At 40.5% G+C, this 18,551-nt stretch overlaps 3 protein-coding genes across 4 annotated transcripts in view; 2 read left to right on the plus strand and 1 right to left on the minus strand.

The window, feature by feature from the left end:
• itga6a (integrin, alpha 6a) overlaps positions 1–2,170 on the plus strand; it is a 95,624-nt gene extending 93,454 nt beyond the window's left edge. The window contains exons 25-26 of one of the 2 annotated variants that reach the window (XM_062069899.1): positions 1,094–1,221; positions 1,462–1,599. In XM_062069899.1, coding sequence (XP_061925883.1) covers positions 1,094–1,201 — 108 coding nt within the window. In that variant the 3' untranslated portion in view covers positions 1,202–1,221; positions 1,462–1,599. Of the gene's footprint in view, positions 1–1,093; positions 1,222–1,461 lie in introns of both variants that reach the window. The other variant, XM_062069897.1, reaches the window with a different exon arrangement.
• nup62l (nucleoporin 62 like) lies at positions 922–5,859 on the minus strand. The gene is made up of 2 exons (XM_062069900.1): positions 4,010–5,859; positions 922–3,937 (listed from the first exon to the last, which is right to left on the minus strand). The coding sequence occupies exons 1-2, from the start codon at positions 5,585–5,587 to the stop codon at positions 3,779–3,781; spliced, it is 1,737 nt and encodes a 578-aa protein (XP_061925884.1). The 5' UTR covers positions 5,588–5,859; the 3' UTR covers positions 922–3,778.
• Positions 5,860–8,768: 2,909 nt separating this feature from the next.
• On the plus strand, positions 8,769–17,787 carry pdk1 (pyruvate dehydrogenase kinase, isozyme 1). Its single transcript, XM_062070678.1, has 11 exons — positions 8,769–9,297; positions 11,730–11,871; positions 11,944–12,015; positions 12,078–12,262; positions 15,767–15,862; positions 15,934–16,011; positions 16,083–16,156; positions 16,229–16,327; positions 16,410–16,517; positions 16,950–17,063; positions 17,137–17,787. The coding sequence occupies exons 1-11, from the start codon at positions 9,189–9,191 to the stop codon at positions 17,275–17,277; spliced, it is 1,218 nt and encodes a 405-aa protein (XP_061926662.1). The 5' UTR covers positions 8,769–9,188; the 3' UTR covers positions 17,278–17,787.
• Positions 17,788–18,551: the final 764 nt, after the last annotated feature.

The raw sequence follows: 18,551 nt of genomic DNA on the forward strand, positions 1-18,551 counted from the left end.
TATAGTCTTTGGTATGACTCTGGACATGTCTAATGTTAGGGTGTTGAGGGTCCTGGCTGGGAATTGAACCAGACACTGTAAATATTTGGATGTAAAAAAATAAATAAAAACCCTCCAGCCTTTAATGACAGATAGCAAAGGCGTAATGTGAAGGTATAGTTGCTTGGGACAGTTGGCAGGGTTCCTCTATGCTTTACTTTAAGACGTGTAGCAAAGCCTGTTTTTTTGGGGGGGTTTTTTTTTACAACATGCACTGCAAAAACTGACATCTAAGTAAGATTAAGTATCTCAAATAAGGGTGATATTTGCGTATTTTCTGTCTGATAAGATCATTCTTCTCACTCAACAGATTTGATGTTAGAGTGTTTTACTTGTTTTAAGGGTTTTGGTCCTAAATGATCTCAGTAAGATATTACAGCTTGTAACTGAGATTTTATGACCTATATTGAGTAAAACATGCTTGAAACAAGAATATCAACTGTTGCAAAGCTGTGTCATTAACACTCACAAGTATACAACTACTTCTTTAAAGTAATAATTTCTTACTTCAAGCATGACAAAAAAATCATTATGTCAAGATAATGGCACTAGCATTTACTTAATTTAAGAATATTTTTCAACATATTGGGCAAAAAGGTCTCTTTTTTTTTTCTACCAAGAAAAGTGCACTTGTTATTAGTGAGAATATACTTATTTTAAGGTATTTTGGGGTTCATTGAGGTTAGCTAATTTTACTTGTTTTGAAAAGTCTTGACAAGCCGAATTTTCTTGTTCTATTGGCAGATAATTTTGCTTAGTTCAAATAAAATACACCTCATTTTTGTATTTTTTTCCCCCTTGTTTTTGAACACTGACTTTTTGCAGTGTGGTGAGCGTATGCATACATAAGGCCACCTCTTCTAACTTGGGCAGGTCATCACGTGGAGCAAAAACAATAGATTTTTATTTCTCTCATACTTGTTTGTCACAAACATTGTTAGAACAACATTCCTTTAAATAAAGCGACAGTGAGAAATACAGTCATGGTTTCCTATGTCGAATACATCCTTCATTTTAGTTTGGCTAACAGTTGATTGCTCCTCCCTCCTCTCAGTGTGGTTTCTTCAAGAGAGCGTCCAAAGACGATTACGACGCGGCCTATCACAAGGCTGAGATCCATGTTCAGCCCTCTGACAAAGACAAGCTCTCTGCCGAGGCCTGATTATGTGCTCTTGAGCATGGGTAAAAAAAATAAATAAAAATAAATAGCCCTGAGCATGCGCAGCCACTAATGAACTCACCCTGCAGCTTCACGCACGGATTTAACTTGACACGTATTGCACACCAGCAACACGAATTTCTGCAAAACGTGTCACAAAATGCTTTTGATGCTTGGATTTTGTAAACGCATGCTTAACAGTCTTTTTGCACAGTTATTGTATTCAACTAATATCTATTTTGGGAATTATTTCCTTCATCCAGTGTGGATTCTTTAAACGCTCCAAGCAAGACAACATCGTTCCCCAGTACCACGCCGTGCGCATCCGAAAGGAGTCTCCTCACTGCCCGGACGGCAAAGTCAAGCTGGACCCTTTTGAGAAGAAGCAGTGGTCGACAACGTGGGTCGACAATGAAAGCTATTCTTAAAAAACGACTTCTAATCAACTTATTTGTCTTAAATTAGTGGACACTTGTCGAGTACAAGAGCTCCAGGTAGTCATTAGATTGTGCAGGTGTAAAATTCAATGCAACATGTTTTTGTTAGTCTTTCAACACTGTATAGATGATTTTTGTATATATTTCTGCATATTGTATATTTATTTTTTGATAAATTGAGCCAAAGATGCTTAGTTTTTTGCCTGCACTGGACCAACGTCTGTATAAAAACAGGGGTACTGTCTCTTTAAAACCTTGCATCATTTGAAAACCCATACAGAGAAGGCACAGTTTTTACATTTAATTATTCAGGATTTTTGTACTTTTTCATTCATGGTGACTGTAGAAATACTTCATGGCAACTCTCAAGATGCTGGTTTTGTAATTATTGTTGCATCATGGTAGCATTGTCACTGAAGTGATTCTCTTTTTTTGTGAGGAAGCTTAAGGCAGGATAGCTGCAAAAAAAAATTAAAAAATTGTAAAATTATTCAGGAATGTGTTACATTTGAATGTTCAATAAACATTGTTTAAATGAATGTTTACAATGTCAAAATTTTTGTTTTTAGAATGATATTCAGCTTTAATGTTGCTATTACTTTTCCACAAATTAACTAATTCTGGTATTAGGCATCCAAGCATGACCTAATATAATTTGCTAAAAATGACATATCCAGTAATCCCTCGTTTATCGCTGTTAATTGGTTCCAAACATCACAGTGAATTATTATTAATTACAGATCAAATATCTTAATAGCCAGAGCATAAAAAACTGATTTCAACCTACTAAATACATTTTTCAACATAAGAGCCTTCTTGGCATGAAACATCATCCTTTAGTCACTTAATCCATTAAAGTCCTGCTGTTTTAGGCTGAACCAATCAGTGGCCACCATACTGAACAGCATGATCTGATTAGTGGCTAATAATACTTAGTGATGTTTTAGTTCATTTAGCCCAGGGGTGTCCAAACTTTTTCTATTGAGGGCCGCACACTGAAAAATTAAAGCATGCGGGGGCCATTTTGATATTTTTCATTTTCAAATCATAACAAAATATATAAATATAAAGGGTCTCAGTCATTAAAATGTTAAAAATAAGTCACATTATTATTATTATTTATTTAACGCCTACAGTAAATCTCTATATCAACTTCAGGTTGATATAACATTAAAAAAAAAGGTTTTATGCCTTTTCTGTCAGACAACTTTGTTTTTTTATAGTAAAACTGAAATATGCAGTTTTTTCCCCACCGCCCAAAACATTCAGAAAGCAATGTTTGATGTGAAGTAATTGGAGCCCTAAAAAGATCAATAATGCAGGACACCATTGATTTTAATGTATTATTATTTTTCATTAATCACAGTGAAAAGATCAATAAAATTCCATTAAATACATTTGGGATCCAAAAGGTCCCCCACTCATAAAGTGATACATTTTTATCGTATATTTTTTTTACTTTCAACACTTAAATTACGAGATCAACTTCAGATACATCTGTCCGTTTTACATTTGAACTATTATTTTGTTTGTTTTATGCTATTATGTCAAAGAAAACATTGTTTTTATATGGCAACACAATATTTTCCACATAAAACATTTTAAAGTGAAATATTTGAAGTAATTGGAGCCTTGCATAGATCAATAATTGATTATAACATTGAATTTTTTTTTTTTTGAGCAATGGCAAAAAAAGCAAAGAAAGACAAAAGAAAAACAAACAGCCTGCATAGCAGCTTTGTGTCAACATTGCAACTGTTCCTTGTTGGATTTCACCTCATTCCATTTTTTTTTTATGTTAATTTTTAAATTTTGCAATAGCATTTCCAGAATATGTGGCGGGCCGCTAAACAATTAGCTGCGGGCCGCAAATGGCCCCCGGGCCGCACTTTGGACACCCCTGATTTAGCCAGTCAATGAATTCATGTTTGCCCATCGTGGTGTTGCTTTATTCACTGAGAAAACCCTGCATTACATTTCTTGAATATTTTTTATGACATTAAACCTTTTCTTCAGTTATCTATGAAAAAGCGAGCTGCGTTGAAAAGGACGTGAGAAGAAGGCCGACACAGACAGTGATCAACACTTTTGGTCTGACAAAAATACCGAAGAGACATTTTTGTCAATAAAATGTTTGTGCGGGTCAGTCAAAGGTTAAACGGAAGGTCTTCTCCTGCTCTTTACGCTGGTTGTCGCACAGTTTCGACACCTCCTCCACTCGTCTCTGCAGGAGCCCTGAATTCTGGTCGATCCACTGGAGTGAATCCATGTGGGCGTTGAGGATTTTGCAGATCTGCTGGAGCTGAAAAAGACAAAAGATGTGTAGTTGAGCGAGGGCTGAGTTGTTAAATGTTTATTTAGCATGGCGTCTCACCGGGTCGCTGGTGTCTGCGGGGCCGCTGGACGTGTTCAGGTGCTCGATGATCTCCTTCAGGTCCTGAGACATCCTCTTGAGCTGCGCGTCCACGTTCTCCGCCAGCTTGTAGGTTCTCTCGCGCTCCTCGTCCGCGTTCTGCATGTAGATGGTGCCGCTCTGCTCCTTCACCGTGTCTTCCAGTGGACACAGCACGTCCTCCAGCTCCTTCTGCTGAGACAGGATGAAGTCCAACTCCTGGTTGAGCCTCCTCTGGTCCAGCTTTACCTTCTCCATCTCCTTGTGCAGGGACGTGATCTTCTCGCCGTTCTCCACCAGCATGCGGTCCCAGGCGTTGACCTGAGTGGCCTGCTGCAGGAAATGTCTCTCCTGGTCCTCCAGCTCGAGGCTCCACTTGTTTATGAGACCTTCCAGCTGCACGTAGGTCATCACAGCGGGGGCGGCGGTTGCGAGGGCGATGGCCGCTGTAGTCAGGGCTGTGGTGGCGGCGGCGGCGCTCGTGATGGACTGCGGTTTGACCGCCAGCGAGAAGCCCGTGGTGGAGGACCCGGTCGTGGCTGCGGGGACTGGAGCGACAATGGAGGTGGCGGTTGCCGCTCCCAGAGGCTTGAGCGTAAGCGACAGACCTCCACTGGCTGCGGTGGTGGTGGCGGCGGCGGTCGCGGGAGCTGCAGTCGAAGTTGGAGCTGCACCGAAAGAAAAGCCAGATCCAGCTGCAGGGGCGGTTGTGGCGGCGGGGGTCGTAAAAAGAGAGGGGGCGATTGATGACGCAGCCTGGGAGGTTACGGGGGGCGCTGGGGTGGATGAGGGTTTGATCCCCATGCCGAAACCTCCACCCAAAGCAGCTAAGGGTGCAGTGGTGGTGGCAGGCTGGGCGCCCAGGGTAAGGTTTGGTTGGGCAGTGGAGCCAAAAGCAAAGCCTCCCCCTGTGGCGGCGGCGGCAGGCGGGGCACCCATGGTGAGGTTTGAGGGAGCAGTGGAGCCAAAAGCAAAGCCTCCCCCTGGGACGGCAGCGGTGGGTGCGGCTGTGGTAACCTGGACCTTGGTGCCGCCGAAGCTGAAGCCTCCGAATGAGACCCCGCCAGGTGCAGCTGCAGGGGCGGCTGTTGCCATCGCAGGTGGCGCTGTCGGTTGGGGCTGAAGCGGGGCGGCAGCACCGCCAAAAGAGAAGCCTCCTCCAGCCGGGGCCGTCAAGCCTGGGATCAGGCCGAACCCTGAAGGCGCAGCCGGGGCCGCGGCGGCGGAGCCCAGCGTGAGACCTGCACCCGGTGCCGCGGTTGTGGTTTGCGGGGTTGAGCCCAGACTAAAGGTGGTGGTGGTGGGGGTCCCGAACGAGAGGCTGCCGCTGGGCACGGTGGTCTTTGCCGGGGTACCGAAGCTAAAGCCGCCGGTGGGGTTACTGGCACCCATCTGGGGGGCTGACCCGAAAGTGAAGCCACCTCCGGCGGCGGCTGCTGCTGCTGCTGCTGGCGCGGCCGACGGCAGACCAAAGCCTGCGGTGGGCGCCGCCGTGGCTGTCGTGTTCGGAGCCCCGAAAGTGAAGCCCCCGGTGGGCTGGCCGAAGTTGAAGCCGCTCATTGTTGCTCACTCCAAAGAAACAAAATGGTCACGAACCTCGCTAGCTTTTTTTTTGGCGGGTCACTCGTCTCCAACTTCCTCCAAGTTGAATCCAAAGTTGGCTTTGCCGATGGCGGAAGTGGTCAAAAGTTTGCCGCGTGTTAGTTAGCATTACATTTAAGTAACGAACGACTAACACATCAAAGTATAAAAGCGTGGCTTTACATTCATTGCGACGTCATATCATTTTTGTAGCACACTAACGGAAATGACGTAACGTCCGCCTATTTTCTTCTTCGTTTGCTTTTTGCGAACGTTCGAGCCATAGACATGTTATAAGTAGACGCAGCATTGGCTGCTGTGACGCGAGAAATTGGGTCGCCATCTTGAAGTGGTGATGAGGAGCCGGCGAGCAGCCTAAAACTGACAGCTGACGGGTAGAAAACAAAGATGGTGTTCAGCGTTTTCCTGCTCAAATGAGCGGACTGTTGAAAATAGGAATCGGGGGATTACTTTTCACAAGTAAGATTTAATATTAACATGCTATTGGTTGTATTTTGTGAAAAGAATATTACCACGGAGTTGAGAAAGAGCAAAGATTGACTGATTAATTGATTGAAACTTTTATTAGTACAGTACATATTCCGTACAATTGACCACTAAATGGTAACACCCGAATAAGTTTTTCAACTTATTTAAATCAGGGTCCGCGTTAATCAATTCATGGTACAAATTATACATCAGCATAATACAGTCATCACACAAGTTAATCATCAGAGTATATACATTGAATTATTTACATTATTTACAATCCGGCGGGTGGGATGTGGAGGGGGTTGGGACGGGGACGGGGGTTAGGTTGTGTTGCTATCAGCATACTTCAGTCATCGACAATTATATCATCTGAGAAATGGACATTGTAACAGTATATGTCTCACTTGGTAGGATATGTACAGCGAGCAGTGAACATAGTGAGTTCAGAAAGCATAAGAACAAGTATATACATTTGATTATTTACAATCCGGGGAGGTGGGATGTGGTGGGGAGAGGGGGTTAGTCTAGGGTTGTAGCTGCCTGGAGGTGTTCTTTTAGTGCAGTTTTGACGGAGGATAGAGATGCACTTTCTTTTACACCTGTATCTTCAATAGTACTGAAATCCAAAACAAAATTCAGCCACTGATTATGATGCATTCTCATTTTAGGCAAAGTATAAGACAATACTTTCTTAACAGTATAAGTGTAACCAATACGTCTTCAAGTAACAATATTCAAATACTAACATTGTTGGGTAAAACAGAATTTGGTTTTAGTCTGAATCCAGTGAAACAGATTGGTGGTTTTAGCTGATTTAAAGACTTTCAGGTGTTTATATATGTTTATGTTTAAGTATTTGGCAGACGCTTTTATCCAAAGCGACATACATAAAAAATACATATAAAACAATCACTGTAAACATGATCATTTAAGGGAAGAATGTAATACAAAATATCAATACAAAGTGTCAAGACAGAATAAACTCTGCTGCTGCAGCAACAGAGATACAGTCTATAAGATATATAGATATCTAATGTATTCATACATTGTTTATGTAGGATATACACATGTATATATAAACTAATCATATTGTTTCTTCAATTTAAAAATAGCTGACCGTTTTTTCCCCTTTCTCTGGGGTTATATTCCCAGTTTTGATCTCGGACGTCTGGTCACTTATAGCATTTAAGAATATTCTATTACTGTTAAGCAAACTATAAATAATAAAACATGTGTCCGTTATCATAGCTACACGCATGACAAAAAAGCGCGTGAAAATCAGGGGTATTCAGTGAGGTACGATGAATTAAATGCGCTGACAGTTCATTGCTCCTGCCAAATGAATTGCACTGAGTGGAGCGGATCACCACTCCAAGATGGCGGCCCCGCGTCTCGTCAGCGCCAGTAGGCAGTAGCACTCCATGCTGCGTACCCTTAGAACAGTGGTTCTCAAATGGGGGTATGCGTACCCCTGGGGGTACTTAAAGGTATGCCAAGGGGTATGTGAGATTTTTTTTAATATACTAAAAATAGCAACAATTCAAAAATCCTTTATAAATATAAATAAAAACCTATCTTTTTTTCCCAAATAGTTCAAGAAAGACCACTACAAATGAGCAATATTTTGCACGTTATACAATTAATAAATCAGAAACTGATGACATAGTGCTGTATTTTACTTCTTTATCTCTTTTTTTCAACCAAAAATGCTTTGCTCTGATTAGGGGGTACTTGAATTAAAAAAAATTCACAGGGGGTACATCACTGAAAAAAGGTTGAGAACCACTGCCTTAGAAGATGTCTATGTTCGAGCCCCTGAGTTTTGTCTATAGGCGAATGTTGACATGTTAGTCCCGCCTCTTTTACAGGATGGACAGGTCTTTCAACCAATCAAAACAACCAGAGCTTTCACTTTGAAGGACACGCAAACAGCTTCTGCGTTCAAAATGCATTCAAATTTAAATTTGATCCAAAAGCAAAACAACTTGTCCTCAAAACCAATATGTTTTTACATTATGATGAACTATGGACTTCTGTTTAGACAGTTGTGAACGCTATTAATATCCCTAATAAATGCCCACAAATAGGTTTTGTTTTCAAATATTTGTAACTTTGTTGAACTCCTAAAACGTATGAAAATAAAACAATGCTGTCATGTATTGGTTATCCATCTGGTCACATGACCCGGAACAGGAAACTATAACATTGAGTTGGAAAATAGGATTGACATGGAACAGCCCAAACAATATATATTTTTTATTCCATGTATATTTTGTCTTTACGTGTGTTTGCTGTCTTTTTTATTTGTTTCAATGAAGGTTTTATCCTCCGTTAAAAAAAATATCGCATTGCTATTTTTGTTAACACGTTTTTCAATCGATTGTTTGTTTTTGTTCAAATAACGTGCATACGAACCCGGAAGTGGATTGGTTTCCATACACGTTTAGACGTTTGTAAATAACATGCATATCCAATTTTCAGTTTCCTTCTGTAATGTCATGCCTCTGTGCCCCGTTTACATATTAAAACATCCATCCATTTTCTAAACATGTATACTGATTATTTGTACGCTATTTACGGAATACAACTTGGGACTGTAACGGAAGTGTACTATCTTGAGCTCGCTGAGCATCTTAAAGTAACTTACGTGTAAACCTGGAAGTGAATTGGTTGCGATACACGTTACACTAAAGTGACAAATAAATCATTTTTTCACAGATACAATTTCCGTTTTTATTAGTTACGTAATTTCATGCTGCTGTTGGTCGTTTACCTGTTGATAGAACGAGTGATTATTTTAACGATGGTTTCGAAGTACAACTTGGGACTGTAAGAGAAATGTACTATCTTGAACTCGCTAAGTATCTTTGGATCTGTCATCTTTGCACATATTCCCGTGTTAGCAAGATTGCTTCTTACAAATACAAAATTCATCAGGAATTACCGGGAAGAATCCAACTATTATCCTGCTGGAAGGATTGTCCCAGACTGGTTTTGCACGTTGTCGTTAGCTAGCAAGCTAAAGTCGCAGCTTGGCTGAGCCTAACGCATGTAGTAGCTAGGAGGCCCCGACACCAGACTACCAACTATGAGACTTTTAAGGTTTCTCCGGAGCGGCGTATCCATAGGGAAGGACATAGACTATTATTCCAAATTTTCTCCATCCCCTCTTTCAATGAAGCAATTCCTGGATTTTGGTAAGAAGGACAAATTGAAATGCACAATGTTTACATGTAGCTTGGCAACCCTAACCTTTATTGACAATGACAGACGTTGTTTATCAGTTATTTTATTATTTTGTTATTTTTTGTAAAGAAGAAAAATTGTAACTTCACGAGGAAACAGGTCGTAATTTAACGAGGAAAAAGCAAAAATGAGAACATGAAGCTAATATTGCAAGTATGTTGAACTCAGTGACGTGCGGTGAGGTTCATGTCAGGTGAGGCACTGACTTCATCACAGTCAGATTTACAAACATATGAACCCTAAAGAGTATCTTATTCACCATTTGATTAGCAGCAGTTAACAGGTTGTGTTTAAAAGCTCATACCAGCATTCTTCCCTGCTTGGCACTCAGCATCAAGGGTTGGAATTGGGGGTTAAATCACCAAAAATTATTCCCGGGCGTGGCGCCGCTGATGCCCACTGCTCCCCTCACCTCTCAGGGGGTGAACAAGGGAATGGGTCAAATGCAGAGGACAAATTTCATTACACCTAGTGTGTGTGTGACAATCATTGGTACTTTAACTTAACTTTAACTTTACACATACAAACTGTACGTAGCACACAAAAAAGCACATTTAATAAAAAAAAAACATTATTATGGTCTTACCTTTACTTATAAATGAAGTTCATGCGCTGCTGTTGTGCTGGATAATGCACCCCCTGACGGGAGTGTTATGTCAACTAAAGCCCACACTTAAATTACTGGAGTAATAATTGAATGTTGTATTACGTACTGATGAGTATTATGTTGAAATATTACAGAAGAAAAGTTGTAATTTAACGAGGAAAAGGCAAAAATGAGAACATGATGCTATTATTGCAAGGAGACAAGTATTCTTTTAAAGAGATTCAAGTTGAACTATGGCGAAATAATCGGAATTTTACGATGGAAAAGTTGCCATTTTGTGTAGTACTAGTGCAAAAATTTTTCAATTTTTTTTTTTTTTTACAAAAACAAGAATTGACATCACTACTGCAGTAATATTTGAATGTTGTATTACATACTGATGAGTATTATGTTGAAATATTACAGAAGAAATGTTGTAACTTCACGAGGGAAAAGTTGTAATTTAACGAGGAAAAGGCAAAAATGAGAACATGATGCTAATATTTCGAGGAGAAAAGTATTCGTTTAACGGGATTCAAGTTGAACTATGGCGAAATAATCTGAATTTTACGATGGAAAAGTGGTCATTTTGTGTAGTACTATTGCAATTTTTTTTTTACAAAAACAAGAATTGACATCACTACTGGGAGAAATAATTGAACGTTGTATTACGTACTGAAGAGTATTATGTTGAAATATTACAGAAGAAAAGTTGTAACTTCACGAGGGAAAAGGCGTAATTTAACGAGGAAAAGGCAAAAATGAGAACATGATGCTAATATTGCAAGGAGAAAAGTATTCGTTTAACGGGATTCAAGTTGAACTATGGCGAAATAATCGGAATTTTACCATGGAAAAGTTGCCATTTTGTGTAGTACTATTGCAATTTTTTTTTTTTACAAAAACAAGAATTGACATCACTACTGGAGTAATAATTGAATGTCAGATAGGCTCCAGCACCCCCGTGACCTCAAAAGGGACAAGCGGTAGAAAATGGATGGATGGATGTATTACGTACTGATGAGTATTATGTTGAAATACTACAGAAGAAAAGTTGTAATTTAACGAGGAAAAGGCAAAAATGAGAACATGATGCTATCATTGCAAGGAGACAAGTATTCTTTTAACGAGATTCAAGTTGAACTATGGCGAAATAATCGGAATTTTACGATGGAAAAGTTGCCATTTTGTGTAGTACTAGTGCGAACATTTTTTTTAAAATTTTTTTTTTACAAAAACAAGAATTGATATCACTACTGCAGTAATATTTGAATGTTGTATTACATACTGATGAGTATTATGTTGAAATATTACAGAAGAAAAGTTGTAACTTCACGAGGAAAAAGTCGTAATTTAACGAGGAAAAGGCAACAATGAGAACATGATGCTAATATTGCAAGGACAAAAGTATTCGTTTAACGGGCTTCAAGTTGAACTGTGGCGAAATTATCGGAAGTTTACGATGGAAAAGGCAATGTTGTTTATCAGTTTATCAGTGATAGTTTGCTGTCCAGCATCATCTTTAAAAAACAACAACTTATATAGCCCTAAATCACGAGTGTCTCAAAGGGCTGCACAAGCCACAACGACATCCGGGCAAGAAAAAACTCAACCCAATGGGATGACAATAAGAAACCTTAGAGGCGTCCTACGAGCTGGTTCTAACTTGTTGCCTCGATAATAAATAGGATACACCTCTCAGTTACTGTAACATTTACCAATAATTTGAGTCAACAATTCTCCCTGTCATCAACTATAAAGCATCAGTGAGTACAAGTTCATGTGATGTGATCCTAGGTTCTGAAAACGCCTGTGAGAAAACGTCCTTCAGCTTCCTGAGACAGGAGTTGCCAGTGAGGTTGGCAAACATCATGAAGGAGATTAACTTGTTGCCAGACAACCTGCTAAGGACTCCATCAGTGCGTCTGGTTCAGAGCTGGTATTCAAATCTATGAGTACCGTAATCTTCATTTGTTTGTGGTGCCTAAATCATTTGTTTTTCCACATTCAGGTATGTGCAAAGTCTCCAGGAGATCCTGGAGTTCAAAGACAAGAACGCAGACGATGAGAAAGTCACATATGAGTGTGTTTTTACGCCGCAGTGCCCGCAGCTTTGTGGAGTTGCTCATGTTAGTCCTCTGCCAGTTTCACAGACGCAGTGATCAATATCCGAAATCGCCACAACGATGTCATCCCCACCATGGCTCAGGGTGTTGTGGAGTACAAGGAGACATACGGCACAGACCCGGTGGTCAGCCAGAACGTGCAGTACTTCCTGGACCGTTTCTACATGAGCAGGATCTCCATCCGCATGCTGCTCAACCAGCACAGTAAGCCATTACTTTGTTTACCATTACAACCGCTAACAGTGGGACCTCCATTTTCATACGCCCCACTTTTCATGAGTCGGTTTTCCATAACATTTTTCTTTTTGCCAGAATTATGGGGAGATATATGCTTTTTATTTTCTTAACAGAAAACGTTGCAACTGTCAAACCACATGAGTGTGTGTTGCAATTCTTCCTTGGCATATTCCAAATGCCACTACAGAGCTACTGATGACAGAAAAGGGAAATCTTCTATAAAACCTGATGGGAAGTCAAAAATAGAGCTGACATTCCCGAACGAATTGAGCCTTTTGAACATGTCTGCAGAGACTCCTCCCACCCCCACCAAGGACTGTTTTCACTGCTGGACTCTAGAAAGAGGTTCCGCAGCCTCCGTAGCAGAACCTCCAGGTTCTGTAACAGCTTCTTCCCTCAGGCCGTAAGACTCTTGAATGCATCATAATAATCCCCTCGATTCCCCCCCAAAATGGATTAACTGGCTGGAATATAAAGACAATATAACATACATCCATAAACTTGGATGCATATGCAAAAGTGCAATATATTTATCTGTACAGTAATCTATTTATTTATATCTGCACCTTATTGCTTTTTTATCCTGCACTACAACCAGCTAATGCAACAACATTTCGTTGTTATCTGTACTGCAAAGTTCAAATTTGAATGACAATAAAAAGGAAGTCTAAGTCTAATATCTTTTTTAAGAGGACGATGGAAAACAGTTGAGAACCGTTCATTTGGGAACCATTTTTAATACACAGGCGTACAAACACCGGGAAGGATTGTACAATTTTGAAATCACATTTTTAATGTGTCCTAATTTATTATTGTAGTTTAATTCCCGCTTTTTATGTTTTATCCATGATTTTTAAAATGCTTTTGTGTTACAAAGTTTTTTAAGTGACGGGAAATTAAAACTAGTGATGTCACTGTGTATATATGTATATTTACATATATATATGTGTATATATACAGTGTGTGTGTATATATATAAATGTATATGTATATATATTTAGAAAATGGATTTAGAAAATGGATGGATGGTTAGAGTGTCCGCCCTGAGATCGGTAGGTTGGAGTTCAAATTCCAGCCGAGTCATACCAAAGACTATAAAAATGGGACCCATAACCTCCCTGCTTGGCACTCAGCAACAAAGGGTTGGAGTTGGGGGTTATATCACCAAAATGATTCCCGGGCGCGGCGCCGCTGCTGCCCACTGCTCCCCAAGGGGATGGGACAAATGCAGAGGACAAATTTCGCCACATCTAGTGTGTGTGTGACAATCATTGGTACTTTAATCTTTAATCTTAAAATACATTTTCATATTATATCGTTTTGCTATATTTTAAATTGTTGCTGCTCTTTGTACAATGCAGACATTTTCAAGTGTCCAGAGACTTTGTGATTTTTTTTCTTTATTAAAAACGACTAGCAACTAATCTTATCATCTTTTTCTAGTGTTATTATAGAATGTATTTGTGTTTGAAGACTACTTCTGCCCCTGCATGTCCCCAACGAAAAGGCAGCCGCAGCGAGCATAAACGTCACACACGCTGCGCACTGCTGCTCCATTTGGACTTTCTCGCCTTAAAGGCCTACTGAAACCCACTACTACCGACCACGCAGTCTGATAGTTTATATATCAATGATGACATTTTAACATTGCAACACATGCCAATACGGCCAGGTTAACTTATAAAGTGCAATTTTAAATTTCCAGCTAAACTTCCGGTTGGAAACGTCTATGTATGATGACGTATGCGCGTGACGTCACGGCGGCAACGGAAGTATTGGTACCCAATGTGTCACCATTCAAACTGCTCTGTTTTCATCGAACAATTCCACAGTATTCTGGACATCTGTGTTGGTGAATCTTTTGCAATTTGTTTAATGGACAATGGAGACTGCAAATAAGAAAGTTGTAGGTGCGATCGGTGTATTAGCGGCGGACTACAAAAACACAATCAGGAGGTTGTGTTGTGTTTGAGCTGGATAGCAGACGCACTACCGTGAGTACAGCTTTGGCTTCCAAACATTTGATCGCTTGCCCGTACGTGCGTGTCGCTATGTGCATGTCACGTACGTAACTTTGGGGAAATATATGTTTCTTGCCGACTCTGATGGCGGCCGGGGTGTCGTCGAAGGCTACAACGCCCGCCGCCGCTCCGTAGTTAGCTTCAATTGTTAAGCTTCGCCAAGCTGGAAATTATTAACCATGTATTTACATGTTCATGGTTTAATAGTATTGTTGATCTTCTGTCTATCCTTCCAGTCAGGGTTTTTTAAAATTTTGTTTCTATCTGCATTTGAGCCCGATGCTATCACGTTAGCTCCGTAGCTAAAGTGCGTCAACGATGTATTGTCGTGGTGATAAAAGTCACTGTGAATGTCTATTTCACGTTCTCGACTCTCATTTTCAAGAGGATATAGTATCCGAGGTGGTTTAAAATACAAATCCGTGATCCACAATAGAAAAAGGAGAGTGTGTGGAATCCAATGAGCCCTTGTACCTAAGTTACGTTCAGAGCGAAAAAAGATACACCCTGCACTGCCTCTCAAGTCCTTCACTCTAACGTTCCTCATCCACGAATCTTTCATCCTCGCTCAAATTAATGGGGTAATCGTCGCTTTCTCGGTCCGAATCTCTCTCGCTCCATTGTAAACAACGGGGAATTGTGAGGAATCCTTCTTCCTGTGATGTCACGCTACTTCCGGTATAGGCAAGGCTTTTTTTTATCAGCAACCAAAAGTTGAGAACTTTATCGTCGTTGTTTTATACTAAATCCTTTCAGCAAAAATATGGCAATATCGCGAAATGATCAAGTATGACACATAGAATGGATCTGCTATCCCCGTTTGAATAAAAAAAAATTCATTTCAGTAGGCCTTTAAAAGTCGCTTTTGTCCACTTAATATCGCATACTTTGTATGATCGCTGTACGCAGGTATATCTGGGATATGTTAAAGTTACGTCCACATAGCAGACATGCTGACTACAGTCCAGACAATTGCGTGCGATCGGGGAGGTGTTTAGGGCACGTCCAAGCGGTAGGAGGCCACGGGAAAGACCCAGGACACATTGGGAAGACTATGTCTCCCGGTTGGCCTGGGAACGCCTCGGGATCCCCCGGGAGGAGCTGGACCAAGTAGCTGGGGAGAGGGAAGTCTGGGCTTCTCTGCTTAGGCTGCTGCTTCGGATAAGCGGAAGAAGATGGATGGATGAATGGGACTTGTTAAGGGGGGTTGTCCTGTATTCAAATCAATGTGTTATATTTTTCACTTAGTTGAATGTTTAAAAGTTACTTAAAACAATGCCTCTATCTTTAATCAGGAAGTATGACTCCGAAACAGATTACTTCAATTTCTTACGTGAAGTAAGTTTGAACAGCATCATGGAACATATTATGTTCAGAACATGGAGGTTCCACTTAAGTTTTAAAAGCCAGCACTCTCATTTTCTAACCTTTAAAATGTGTTTGAATCCAGCGCTCCTCTTTGGCGGGAAGGTGAAGGTAAATCCAGCACACCCTAAACAAATCGGCAGCATTGATCCTCACTGTCAAGTCAGTGAGGTTGTCAAAGGTGAGCACTATTTTGTATATATAATATGTACTGTGTGGTACTTTTTTCCTGGTACTGATTTTCTCCCACAGATGCTTATGAAAATGCAAGAAATCTTTGTGACAGATATTACATGAACTCTCCTGAGCTCAAACTGGAGGAGTTTAATGGTAATCCTAATTAAATATTATATTTTAAATACCGTTTATGTTGTTGACTTACTGTCTGAATGTTCTGGCAGTCACAGACGAGGAACCCATTTCGGTGGTCTATGTCCCATCTCATTTATACCACATGGTGTTTGAACTTTTTAAGGTGAGTTTGTGTACTTGACTAGCAGAGCGACTTCCCACTCTTGACCTCCTTTGTGTTCTGTTGTCGTATCAGAACGCCATGCGAGCCACCATGGAGCTGTACGGCGACGGCATGGACTATCCTCCTATCCGCGCTCAGGTGGCTCTGGGAACTGAAGATTTGACAGTTAAGGTTGAGTTGAACAGCTATAACACATTTTTGCAATTACATAGAAACACACAAGAAATACATCTCCTGGTTTCTTTGGAAACAGGTGAGCGATCGCGGAGGGGGCGTGCCTCTGCGTAAGATTGACAGGCTCTTCACGTACACGTACTCCACTGCACCTCGGCCCAGCATTGATGGGCGGGCTGCTCCTCTGGTGGGTGATCTTAATGTGCAGCTACAAGTGTCAAACATTAGCTTCACATTTGGCATGGCTTTCATGTACTCAGCAAAAAAGGTCGTCCAATATTAATAATCAAATATTTTGCCTTTACGCATAGGTCAACATGGGGAAACCTATTTAAAATGATTGAGACTGTTGTTCACACATTTCTCCATGAGGTGGTGTAGCAATACTACAGATAAAATCATAAAACAATAAAATATAATACTGTATTATAATTACTTCAGACTAAATGTGGGCATGGATGCAAATAAAAATGCTAATTAAAAACATAAGCAAAACAAAGATAATTCTATTTTGGCATTGCCACTTTTGTTTTTTGGTGTGAACTACACATGGATTTGTGTGTTCCAAAATGCAATCAAAATAAAGCAAATTAATGATATTATTGCTGTTTTCATGCAGGCCGGTTATGGCTATGGTCTACCCATCTCTCGACTTTACGCCCGCTACTTCCAGGGAGACCTGAAGCTCTACTCTCTGGAGGGCTACGGGACTGACGCAGTCATCTACATCCGGGTAAAGCTCTACATTCAGCTGCATGTGTGACGTCACATTGAGTATGACCCTCCTGTTCCCACTCTTGTCTCAGGCACTGTCCACAGAATCCATCGAGAGGCTGCCGGTGTACAACAAGTCTGTGTGGAAACACTACAAGACAATACACGAGGCAGATGACTGGTGCGTGCCAAGCCGAGAGCCCAAGGACATGACCACGTTTCGTCGGTTTTAGATGCAAGGTGACAACTGTTCTGTAGCAAAAGTATGCTTGTTGGTGGTCTTAAAAGTCTGTGTGTGTGTGTGCGTATTTTTAGAGCCACTGCCATGCTTCGTAGACCTGTTTTTATTAGGATTTCTTATGAATATAGGGACTCTTATTTTTCATGGTTGGACAACACAGCTTGTTTGCACAGTAGCGACAACAGAAACTGCAAAATAACTACTTGAAGAGATTTGTTCATGATGTAATAATCTGTCAATGTTACCGTCTTGCATTGCTTACTGGTAAAACATTTTATCCAGCTCAGTGTGAAACTGAAATTTTGATTTGATGGTATATGATATTTTAATGTTTTACACTATTGTATTTTTGGTTTAGATGATTTCCTAAGGTACATTTTCTTTTTAGCTGTTTTATAAGTGCAACACACTTTAATTATTTGCACGTCACCCTATTGTGCAACCTAAAATAAATGACAGTTCATTTCAAATTTGTCCTTACAATAAAGCTTGAGTTGGTGTGAAAGAAGATGTAGTGTGATAAGTTTAATGTTCCAAGTATAAAAGTGCAACTAAAATAATTCAGAGCAGTGAAAATACACAAAGTATTTTGAACGACAAAGACACGATTGACAGTACATTGAATGACAAATTGCAATTCCCGCAGAAATTGTGACATCTAAAAAGATAAACATTTGAAACGAGGTGATACAGATCATAGCATTTCCCAAATTTCCTGAAAGTATGCCATCCAGAGAATGACTTGCTTACGGAGGGAGGCAGTCTGATTGGATATTTGGGTTGCAATAAGTAAAATCCTGTATAGGTCCGAATATGACATGGAATACTCCCCCACCCCCTCAAAAAAAAGTTTGTAAAAGATGAATCTTGTATTTAGGGTCTAAATGTACACATGAAAAAAACAGTTGGTGGGCCAAACAACTTCTCCCCACCTTTTCTTCCTGTCACTTATATCGGCATTTGGCAGAAACATTTTTTTTTCTTAATATAAATAAGAGTTGAGCATGTGAAGTGAATTATATTTATATAGCGCTTTTTCTCTAGTGACTCAAAGTGCTTTACATAGTGAAACCCAATATCTAAGTTACATCTAAACCAGTGTGGGTGCCACTGGGAGCAGGTGGGTAAAGTGTCTTGCCCAAGGACACAATGGCAGTAAATAGGACGGCGGAAGCGGGGATCAAACCTGGAACCCTCAAGTTGCTGGCACGGCCGCTCTATCAACCGAGCTATACCATGTGCGAGGTGATCCTATTTTTTCCCAAT

This window comes from Entelurus aequoreus, linkage group LG14, assembly GCF_033978785.1.
Source record: "Entelurus aequoreus isolate RoL-2023_Sb linkage group LG14, RoL_Eaeq_v1.1, whole genome shotgun sequence".
Lineage (NCBI taxonomy): Eukaryota > Metazoa > Chordata > Actinopteri > Syngnathiformes > Syngnathidae > Entelurus > Entelurus aequoreus.